Source organism: Diadema antillarum, unplaced genomic scaffold, assembly GCF_040938485.1.
Source record: "Diadema antillarum isolate AM-2024a unplaced genomic scaffold, OU_Dant_1.0 scf00000006, whole genome shotgun sequence".
NCBI lineage: Eukaryota > Metazoa > Echinodermata > Echinoidea > Diadematoida > Diadematidae > Diadema > Diadema antillarum.
In genome coordinates this window covers 1,689,506-1,700,780 of record NW_027270895.1, presented here as the reverse complement: position 1 = coordinate 1,700,780, position 11,275 = coordinate 1,689,506, and the positions used below count along the sequence as shown (strand labels likewise).

Genomic DNA, 11,275 nt, shown 5'->3' with positions numbered 1-11,275 from the left:
ATGTCTAGATGGAAATTCCAAGGTAATTTATGATGCCACATACCAGAAAACAATACAGTGGTATGTAGAGAATTATGAAGAGATCACAAAAATGAGTTCATTGTAAGAATAACGTACCTAAAGAGTATGTATTATGAACTTATTCTTTCACACGGCATGTATACATAATGTTAGTGTATCTCATCACGTAGGAGAGTGCGGTTTTCACTAAAACCTACTTTTAGTTTAAATTCTTTTTGTATTTTTTTCTGATCATAAGTAAGCGTTGTTCTAATGTGTCATCGTTAATATTCGTAGAGTTTTTATCACTTGCACAAAGAAGGCTCCCCCCCCCCCTCTCTCTCTCCCTCTCTCTCCCCCTAGCTGTCTTTATCTCATTTACTGTATTAGAGCCCAATTATCCTCAACTATACTCTATAGATGAAAGTCGTGTAACTCGATGGAAAGTGTAATACCAAGGATACATTCCTGACACTTCGGCCAAGAATGCAGAACAAGCGCTGACACAACTTGTGCATATTTACCCGCAGGATTAGTCCACGTTTAAGTGACATGTTTGGAGGACTGGTAATAAACGCTTTCCTCCAAAGTTTGTGTTCTTGTCCTGTGCTCTTCTGATCTCACACATACGAGCGCACACACACTCACACACACACACACACACACACACACACACACACGCACACATAGTATATTTATGTATGTATATATATATATATATGTATATATTTATTTATTTATTCTATACATATACATATATACAAAAATATTTTTGCTCTTTCCATTTTATCCATTTTCACGATCTTGTCGCTCTTTTTCCCTAGTCCCCCTTGGACGCACACGCACACTAACACACTCCACCTCTCATCTCTCTTTTCATATCTCTTTTATTGTAGAAATAAAGATATGATATGCTGATCCATTGAGTTGAATACAGTAAGTATGTGAACAATAGATGAACAATAGAAATATATCATGTGGAAGGAGTGTAATGAGCATACAATTTCATATAGTGATACCTTTTTTTCGACAAATGCTTCCACACTATTAAAGAATGCACAGAAGCAACTTTAGCCACGCCCTTTGGGACTGGAGTCAGTGGATACATCCCCAGCGGAAACGGTTGCTATAGCGATGGCTCTATCGTGACGTACAGCTGCTCGGGAGCTCTAATTGGTCCACAGTCCAATGAGTGTCAATCTGGAAACTGGGCATTGGGCACTGGTCCAACATGTGAAGGTCAGTAGTTGTTTAGATATTTAAAGGGGAAGTCCAGACGATTGTCATAATTTCATATCATGTAGCGGTACATAAATCGACAGGTCTACGTATAGATTTGTGGATTTCATTGTGGTCCTTGAGCAGAGAAACCAATTCTCTGAAAACCCGAAACAACTTATACGCTGAACAAGGATGATGACATAGAGGCTCACATATTTTAGAAATGAAGCGATGTATTTCCAAATCAATGACGCTTGCTTTATAAGTTCGCTGTGAAGAATTTATGCATGATTTATTGTTTAGTTCTGAGGCCCCGTTCATGCATTCTTATGGTGAAGCTTCCATGCCATCATCCTTGGGCATTGTGATTTGTTTTCAGCAATAATATTGTCATTACTACTTTATCATTGAAATCACCATCATTATCATCCTCATCAACATTATCATCATTCGGGTGTGCGTTTCTTCAATTTACCTCACTCTACAAATGGAATTTGTTAAGACCCAACTGCTGATCTATGAATTAAGAAACGCAGAGCTGCCAACTAGTACTGATTTTCAGTAATTTCTACTGAAATTGGAGAAGAATACTGAAGGTTTCAAGCAAATTACTGATTTTAGAAATCATTGTCTGTGATAAATTCTATTACAGAGTTAAGGATTACTGATTTTTACTCAAAAATGGTGCAAATTACTGATTTTCAGCCATCAAAGTACTGAAAGGCCTCTAAAAAAGTTGGCAGCTCTGGAAACGTGTCGGAAAAAATAGAGGGAGCCAGTGGGACTCGAACCTGTCATCAATCTGCCTTTCGCGTTATCTCGGGTAACTTGCCGGCAGTGACACCATGAACTTGGAAGAAATACCCAAGCTCCGAAATACCGACATTGCCATGTTAAGTAGGCCAAGGCGGACAAGGCATATTAAATGAAAGCAAGATGTTATTCATGGGGGTGAAGGTTCAGGTATGACTTTCTTCAATCTCTCTCCCTCTACTTTAATGAAACTCCCACCTGAACCTTCACCCCTCTGAATAATATTTTGCTTTCATTATCATCATCTTTATCATCGTTATTTCCAGCTGCTAGTGGCTGCACGAGACCTCAGCTTCCTGTCAATGGGAACGTCACGGCCTACCAAGACTTCTACTCCCTGTACACACGCATAGACTACTACTGCGAAGAGGATTTTTCCATCATAGGTCCTCAACAGGCCGTGTGTGACTCGGGCGGAATATGGAACCCTTTCAACACGCCAACGTGTGCAGGTAAATGTCAACGTCGAACTCGCTTTGTCAAAATGTTTTCAGTGTTATCAGTGGTTTATTGGAGACGTGATTCAGGAGTCGTAAAAATATATATATCTCTATCATCTACAGTGGCAAATCGAGAGGGGTGGGGGGGGGGGGCACCGGGCGCGTGCCCCCACTTTATTTTTTTTAATAAAACATAGGAAATTAAAAAAGAAAAATGGGGTGGCGCGTGCGCTCCCCTTAATTTTTGTTAAGGCGCCTCCCCTTTACTGAATTCCTGGATCCGCCCCTGTTGTATGTTGCTGCTAATTGATAATGGTAATCATTTTAGAGCAAGCGCTTGCTTCTCTATTGTGCCATGCCCTCGCATTGCAAAGTAATCGCTCACATAACTTTTGTTTGCATTTCGTTTGTTTTCAAGTAAAACCAAATCTGCAAAATTAATACTTCCATCTTATGTTCTCGAACGTAGCGTCGTGCCAGGCTCCAGAATTTCAGAATAGCGCCACCACAGGCGGCACGTACCTCAACGCCGAAGTGATCACGTACGCATGCGCTCCAAATTTCACTCTCATTGGCGTGTCGTCTGCAACTTGTCGAGATGGCGTATGGGATCCCGCATCAGTTCCAATTTGCCTCGGTATTTGCTCTGTAAAGTGTAATGAAATCTGGAATCTCATTCATTGAAGCTACTTTGTGAAAACAAATGAATGCTACCTATCTGTCTTTGTACTGGCCTATGAATTAAGCTGGGAATAGATTGCAGACGTGTACGTGCACAATTATTATCTGATGGCACGCAATATACATCGATGCCGATATGCAAGTTGTTTATATTTCTCTGAGTTCTTTATACAACAGAGACAAAAAGTGCATTCAGTTGTCACAAGTAATAACCACGTTATTCCAATAAAAAAACAACAACCATCGATTAAGTTAAGAATTCTGTAATCAGTTGAACTCATGCGTTTCCCCGGTAAAGTGAAATCCTTGCGTTTTTAAGCAAAGGAAGGCAATTATTCAAAGAGGAAAATGTTCCTTAATCTTTTGAATACTAGATTAGAAACGATTCATGCATTCAAACGCAATCTGTTCATAATCTCTTCACCTTATTTCACCCCAAACTTGTCTTCACACCGTGTGCAATCGACGTAATCATACAAAGTTTTATCACAAAGCGAGCTAATAAAAAAATCTCTTTCTAGGCTCTTCTTCTGCCAACGGTCCCTGCAAGGACTACGTATGCATGGTGTTACTGCAAACCCCTCTCCCTCATTTACTTCACCATGCAAACCATCAAAAAAATACACAGCTAATTCCATTCTTGTTAGATTGTGATATTTGTCATTGAAGCTACTAAAGACAAGGACAATTTCAGGAAATATTGGATGCTTTTAATAACTAAAAGTCCGTGTAATGTTACAGGTTTTATTTCGCTCTATTCATTTTCTTTTTATTTATCTTTATTTCGCTTTTAATTCGCTCTGATAATGGACTTACTTAAAAAAGTACTTAACCCCTTTTGCCATGAAGTCTTCATATAATTGTGTTTTCATCACTTTGTCAGGTAAATGTCTACCACCCGTAATCGACAACTCAAACCTCGCCGTCCAGCAGACAGCGGTAAACCACGGCGACGCAGTCGTTATCGTGTGTGATATGGGATTTTCCGCGGGCTCCGCTTCGACTACGACGTTGATCTGCGACAATGGGTCCTTCAATGGCGAACCACTGACTTGCTATCGTAAATACTTTTGTTTTCACCATAGATTCAACAATCATTAACATCTAGCACCACTGAACTTGTTAAAAGTGAAATTAAATAAACTTAACAATGCCTGTTTCGTTGTAATCAGAAAAACGATAGAATTTAGCAGTTGATACTTTTTTTTCAAGAGTATGTTTGTTCTGATCAGAATGAAAGCCTAACTCTCTTATCTAATTGTACACTATTATAGTTCTATTCTTTTTGTGGATAATACAATTCCTATGAAATTCTTCACAATGTCGTTACTATTAATTATAGAACGATCTTACTGCTCCTGGAAAGCATGTGAAACTCAAAGGTACCATGACATTCTCCTGTGTTTGATTAAGGTAATGCCAACCATGCTTTCCATGTTCTGCTTGTTTCGTGTAACGTTATGAAAGCTATTAGTCTTTCTGTCCTGTGGCAACATTTTAAACAATATCAATGCGGCTTTATGTGATAGGTTCTGAGAGAGTTATAGTAAACCATTATATACTTAAAGTGGCATTGCACATTAAGTATGTGTTTATCAGGGTGATGCTCATTATTCCGAAGGCTTGTTAATCCGAAAATAAAATAAAGTTCGCTTTTCCGGAGGTTTGTTATTCCGAAACACACAAATTCACTATGATCTGTAATCCGAAAATAAAATAGAGTTCCTTAATAATCCGCAGATATGTGGCGTTATTCCAAAAGTTCATTATTCCAAAGGTTCGTTCGTCTGAAAATGAAGTGAGGATCGTTATACCGATGATTTGCAAATCCGAAAATGAAATAAGGTTCGTTATTCCGAAAGTTTGAATATCCGAAAATAAGATAGGGTTCGCGAAGGTTCGGTAATCCGAAAAAACGATAGTATGTACAAATCAAAGAATTAGAAAACTACAAAGGAACATTCAGAATTACGAACCTTATCTCATTTCCGGATAATTAGGAATAACAAATCTTTCGAATAGCGAATTTTAGGCCTAACCATGGCAACCGTTCATTAACCACCTTGAGTAAAACTGGAGTTTTTTCCAATGTGTTTCTATTTGCTCCGTCAAGCGAACTGCCCGGATATCGGCCCTGTTTCGTTCGGCGTGATCTACGGTGCGGCCGCACCTTACCAACACGGCGACATCGCGTACTTTACCTGTTACTCGGGATACGAGCTCGCCGACGGAACATCGAGTTCGGTGTGTCAAAATGGGGTCTGGACCTCTCAAGCTCCAGTATGTCGAGGTATGCAGCAGAGTATGTGGGTATTTATGAATAAATTCCTACTACTTCCACTACTACTACTGCTACAACCTACTATACTACGACTTATACTGCTGCTGCTGCTACTACCACCACCACTACTACTACTACTGCTATTACTACTTCTACTACTACTTCTTCTTCTTCTACTTCTACTACTACTACTACTTCTTCTTCTTCTACTACTACTGTAGCCACTATGGTGCTCTCCCTTTACAAGGGACCCGGTTATTACGAAATTTCGTCACAATGGGTTATACAAGTTCAGGACCTAAAAGTTCATATCCATCACATGAGTAATGATTCATAGTTCATTTCATTTCATTTCATTTCATTTCATTTATTTATTTCAGATTTCTCAATGAATAATAAAAAATACATCAAATGTAACAAAACTGAATAATACATGATATCCAGCTATATAGGATGCATAATATTACATAAGAAAATAGAGCCTATACATAATATCCAGCTATGAGATATACATAATCACATATGAGTTGGCCTACACCAAAAAATAGAAATAAAAGATATTAATGATATAATATTGTAATAGAAAAAAGTATGTATATATCAATTTGATTTTGTAAATGTCCTAGTACGTATACTATAAGATATTGTTTATACGTGATTTTCTTTTTTTTTTCATATTTTACAATATACTATAAGACATTTATCTGCTATCAATATGCCGTGAATATAAAGCTCACTTGTAATTTCCATGATTCTTATTGAAGAGATAACAACAACTATCAAACCATCAACGCAAAGCGCTGACATTACTACGTCAGCAGAGACAACTGCACGCGTTATGTCGACGGAAATAGTGCCAACAACGGAGACAGCGTCTGACCAACCTATATCATCAACGCAATCAAAGACGACAACGTTTTCTACCCAGCCGCGAACGACCACCGCGTCCACAGAACGGACGTCTTCTGCGGAGCTGATTTCGATGGAGCCGTCTTCAGGCGGCACATCGCATGCGATGACCACCCCGCCTTCAACATCATCAACGTCATCGACGGCATCTAGCGTGACTGTTCCGATAACGAACACGGATTCGATGATGACGGAAGGAGTATCGTCGGTGGACTCAGCGTCGTCCCGCCTTAGTACAATTCCCGATGCCACAACGGCCGTACACTCCACAAGTCCAAGGCAGACATCAGCAGCAGACGTGGATTCAAGAGATTCGACGTCAACTGGTAGGTTCTACTAATGGAATGGTATCACATCATAGGGCATGTTGTTTCCAATGTCTTCAATCACTTATAACTAAAAACAGTTTGCGCAAGTGCAGAGCGTCTTAATTAACTACATAGTGGCGGATCAAGGGAGGTGGGGGGGGGGGGGGGGTGCCGCACTGAGCGTTAACTCATGAAACCCTGCAGAAGTGGCACTAGAAAAGACCCGTCAAAGCCCCCCCCCCCCCCACCCCCTTTTTTTTCCCTCATTAGCCGGTTAAACCCGGAAGTGGCACCAAAAATCTAAACTTCTTTGCAACCCCCCCCCCCCCTCTTTCCGGAATTCTTGGATCCGCCCCTGCTATCGGTACCATAAACTCTCCCTTTTCATAGAATAAGAAATGAACAGATTCCTACACAAAATGTATACCAAGTGACAATATACTTTGCAAGAGTAGTATAATATGACAAGTGACAGTGTACTTTTCAAGAGTAAAATATACGTCGCAGATGTTAATGATTATGACATATAGGATATCATACAAGTACCATGATCAATTAGGAAGTAAAGTTTTTCCGAGCAATAGTGTTGGAGCAGATGCTCTTCTGTAAAGCGCACTCTTAAAAAAACAACAACAACAACTGGGAACGGAAAGATTTGTGACAATACTTTTTTTTCATTTTATTTTTCATAAATATTCATGACTACTCAGTAGTTGTCGAAGACGTCAAACCCATTACGGCTGCAGTAGCGCAACAGATTAACTCTCTTCATTAGATGGCATGAGTTTGAAGTGTTTGTTTTCAACGCCATTCTTGATTGTTTCGATATGATTTCCTAGGGTCTTGTCATGTTCTCTCTCCAGTAGTTTGATGGATGGCAAATGGAGAAAAAAAAAAGCATTTCGGGCCGAAGAAAGAACAAAAGCGCTACAAACACCGTTTTTACTACACGCGATTTCAAACTTTAGGTACGTGGAAAGAGAAATATTACTCCACCAGGAAACACAAAAAGAAGAAGAAGAACAACAACAACAACAACAAAACGATGCATTAGAAGTAAACATTCCTGATGTATTCAAGCCCACCGTACAAGTTAATTCGTTCTATATTTTATTCATTTTTGTCGGGTTTGGGGTCGCTAGGAAAAACATCTGTTCCGTCAAGAGGGACATAGTGGGTAAAATCATCTTGTCCAAGGACGTAAGCGCTAGGCAGGAATCGAACTCCGGTCCTCCAATTGAGAGTAGGGAGTCGTATCCACTATGGTACAGCGCCCCCGCCCCTGCGTGTTTGGAAATGCGTGCTTTCATTTTCATTTTTGATATGTCCAATAAGGTAGAACTTAAAAGTTTATGCGCAAGCTTCCAAAGGACCGTCGCGAGGGCTTGTATAAGGGTAGTCCCTTATAATATAATTTTTTAAACTTGAAGCTGTAAACAATGATTATGATAATGTTACTCAGAAAAGATGAACAACTTAAGAATACATGTATATGTAAATAAATCAAATCAAATCAAATCAAATATGGTTTTGCTGTGATCTTTGTGATTGTGATCATCAGGTGAGAGAAATGAAGACCAGGCGATCATCATAGCTTCAACAACAGCTATTAGTGTTGCTCTCCTCATCTACCTCATCCTGGCCATCGTCTGTTGCCATGGTTACTATAAGCAGAGAACGGACAAGATGGAGACGGGACCCAGTCGGAATAACGCCAATGCAAAAGACGTGACGTCATACGAGAACGGAGTCGCTGTCTTGAACACTCACCTTTGACCTCATTTTAAAACGTATTTCTTATTCTCTCCTTCACGTGATGCGTTGGACTTTTTGCAACTCAGCTGCATGATACTGATAGGCGTACGTAGAAATACGAACGATGGAAAGGAGATAGTAAGATAGGTTAATACTTGTATAATCTACTGCCCTTCTGATGATTGAAGCCATTTTATGATACCATGAGTCTGCCTTTAGGTTTTGATAGTAAAAGGCTATCAAGTCCATGTGTTGTTTGCCAAATTAGAAATCAAATACACTCGCTGCATATCATTTTTTTCTAGTTCTAAGTCCCCAAGTTGGATTTTTTTTTTGTCAGATGACAGAAGATTAAACTTACTTATTGTTATAATGATTTGTTGATTAATGGTTGTTTTCATGTTACATTAGCCTTCTTACGATGGCAAAATGTTCTGTTCATGGTGTTATGTATCATATCACTGAAAAAAAAAGGATTTATTATATCCACTAGGAATAACGGCAACGCAAAAAAAAAAAAACAAACTTACGATGGCTAAATGTTTTGTTTGTGGTGTTATATATCATATAACTGAAACTAGGTGATGTCGCTTTGATTTACACAGGCTTCAGTCTGCACTTGAGTTCTTTTCTTTTCTAGAATTATCTCACAAGGTCTATAAGGGTTGCAGTTTCTATTATGCAAGCATTCCCGTGATTACGTGACGTTATAGATGAACCTTGGAAAGAAGGGGAAAAGGGAGAAGGAATTTATTTGTTCTCGTATATTATGCCACCATGGCCACCGAGCGTTATTTACAAATTGTACCCCCATTTTGACTTCAGTCAAAATGAATGAATGTTCGTATTTGTAATTCGCCTTGCCCTTGTTGACGGCTGGTTTGAAATCAAATTGTAATTTGTTTTCAATCAATTCAATTCGTACCTAACAACCTAATACGAGCAGTTTAGTTTGCCTCATGTATTCCAGACTTCAAGAGCACAAGAAACAGTGATATTGAATTCAGTGAGCACGTTAAAATTTTGCTAACTGCTACCCTTACCATAATAACATTTGAACTGAATCTGGAGATTTTGACAGAAGCTGATTGTTTAATATCAAATTCCGTCTTTACAGACGAAACGTGTATTACTTCTATATATTTTAGAATGAATGAAACGCACGAGTTACAACATCGTTTCGCAATCATCGATTCATGTTGCAACACCAAAGCACTTTTAATTTCTTAGAGGTGCAGTAGGTAGTTGCTTTCTTTTAAAGAGCGCCTGAAACGACAAAAATACTTATGATTATAAAAGACATTTCTATGCTGGAATTTGAAATGAAAACCTGCTCGCACAAGCTTAATTATAGTTAGAAGTAATCGAGAATGGATTGGTGTAGTAACTTTCTTGAAATCGTTATGGAAGTTTACCTGCTATAGTTAGATTACGAGTATGGTTACAAGCGAACCAAATAGAATAGAACTCGCGATTGCAATATTATTGCCAATGTTTACTCGTTGTTAACACACAAAATTGTGAAATGTCTGTACTATCCTAGAATTAAGCACGTGCACTAAAATAAGTTAGTACTAGCAATTACAATTGATCCTTCGTTTACATACTTTGTTATTTGCCTATATCCATATACATGTACATGTAGGGAATCATTTCATTTGTATATGTGTTAAGTGTTAAATGACTTCGCTGTTTTACCTGAGATGGCTACGGCTTCAGTACATTTTGAATACTTATTTTGTACCGAATGAATTTGATTTTGGAAACATGGAAATGGAAATAACTAAAATCATTTCTTTTACCAGTTTTCAGCGTTTTTCCCTTATTGCCTTCGTTAATCATGTTATGGCAGCATTGGCATCGAAATAATGATAACCTACTAAGTGTCCATGCATTCCACTGGCTTATTTTCATTAATTATTTGTCATCTCATAGTAGATTTACTTATTCAGTTATTATTTGTTAATTCATTTATTCACTTCTTATTTATTTATTCATCTATCTATCAACTCTGTATTTCTGTGAGGGAAATCCAGAAAGAATGCCGCAAGAGATGCCGCAAGAGAAATTATGTTAAATGACTGAACTTGCGTAGACTGCATACTAGGGTGTACATTGACTAAAACAAAAAATGACTCCGAAATTAATTGATTGTCTGGAGAAGAGTTCCATAATTAATAATGACACGTGTAGATTGTGTATAAAGGTATACAAATGTTGTTATCTATAAATGTGGTTATGGAATGGTGTAATTAATGAATCATATTAATTTCTCTTTGGAGAAAACGTTGACCAAACATGGATAATTGAAGCTTTAGTATGTATCTCACAGAGAAAAAAACAACACGAATTTGCACACACGAGTAATAATATGCGTATAATTATCCGAAAGATTCTATATGTTTTCAATATGATATTACTTGCACAATCTTCGTGCACATGCTATTGTTTATCTATAAGGCTCGTAATTGTAACAAGATTTTTCTCTACCTTCATTGCTTTATGTGAATGGATGAATCTTTGATATGATTACAGTTGTATTCCAATTCCTTATGTACTTTTATCGTTTCATCTTAACTTTTCCTGTCAATTAAAAGATTAAGTCACAACACTTCCCACATCTCTCAGTCTGTCACGTTTAGATTCGTTCTTTGGTCGTTCTTGTGCACTTCCTCTGTTGTGAAAGGCTTTTTCTTCTTGGTCGAACGGCGAAATAATGGTCTTAAGAAAATTATGGCTAATTAAGGCCAGATTGCTCATGTAACACTGGTGAGAACTCGGCGAAGTCTGCGTTGAGCAAGAAGAAGTTGTAGTTACAAGAACATCGGAGATGTGCTCCTATTGTTTGAATCGCTTATCCTTTGTTG

General features: G+C 38.3%; 1 protein-coding gene across 1 annotated transcript; it reads left to right on the top strand.

Moving 5' to 3' along the window:
* LOC139715692 (coagulation factor XIII B chain-like) lies at positions 1-8,429 on the top strand. Its single transcript, XM_071627245.1, has 8 exons — positions 1-22; positions 1,054-1,239; positions 2,301-2,486; positions 2,944-3,111; positions 4,039-4,215; positions 5,269-5,445; positions 6,201-6,671; positions 8,215-8,429. The coding sequence occupies exons 1-8, from the start codon at positions 1-3 to the stop codon at positions 8,427-8,429; spliced, it is 1,602 nt and encodes a 533-aa protein (XP_071483346.1).
* The last annotated feature ends 2,846 nt before the right edge of the window (positions 8,430-11,275 follow it).

Excerpts from the sequence above, each read along its gene's own strand:
- LOC139715692 (XM_071627245.1), top strand. The coding sequence starts at position 1 with ATGTCTAGATGGAAATTCCAAG. Across the intron at positions 4,216-5,268 it reads CGAACCACTGACTTGCTATC|CGAACTGCCCGGATATCGGC; the intron begins GTAAATACTTTT and ends TGCTCCGTCAAG. Across the intron at positions 6,672-8,214 it reads AAGAGATTCGACGTCAACTG|GTGAGAGAAATGAAGACCAG; the intron begins GTAGGTTCTACT and ends TGTGATCATCAG.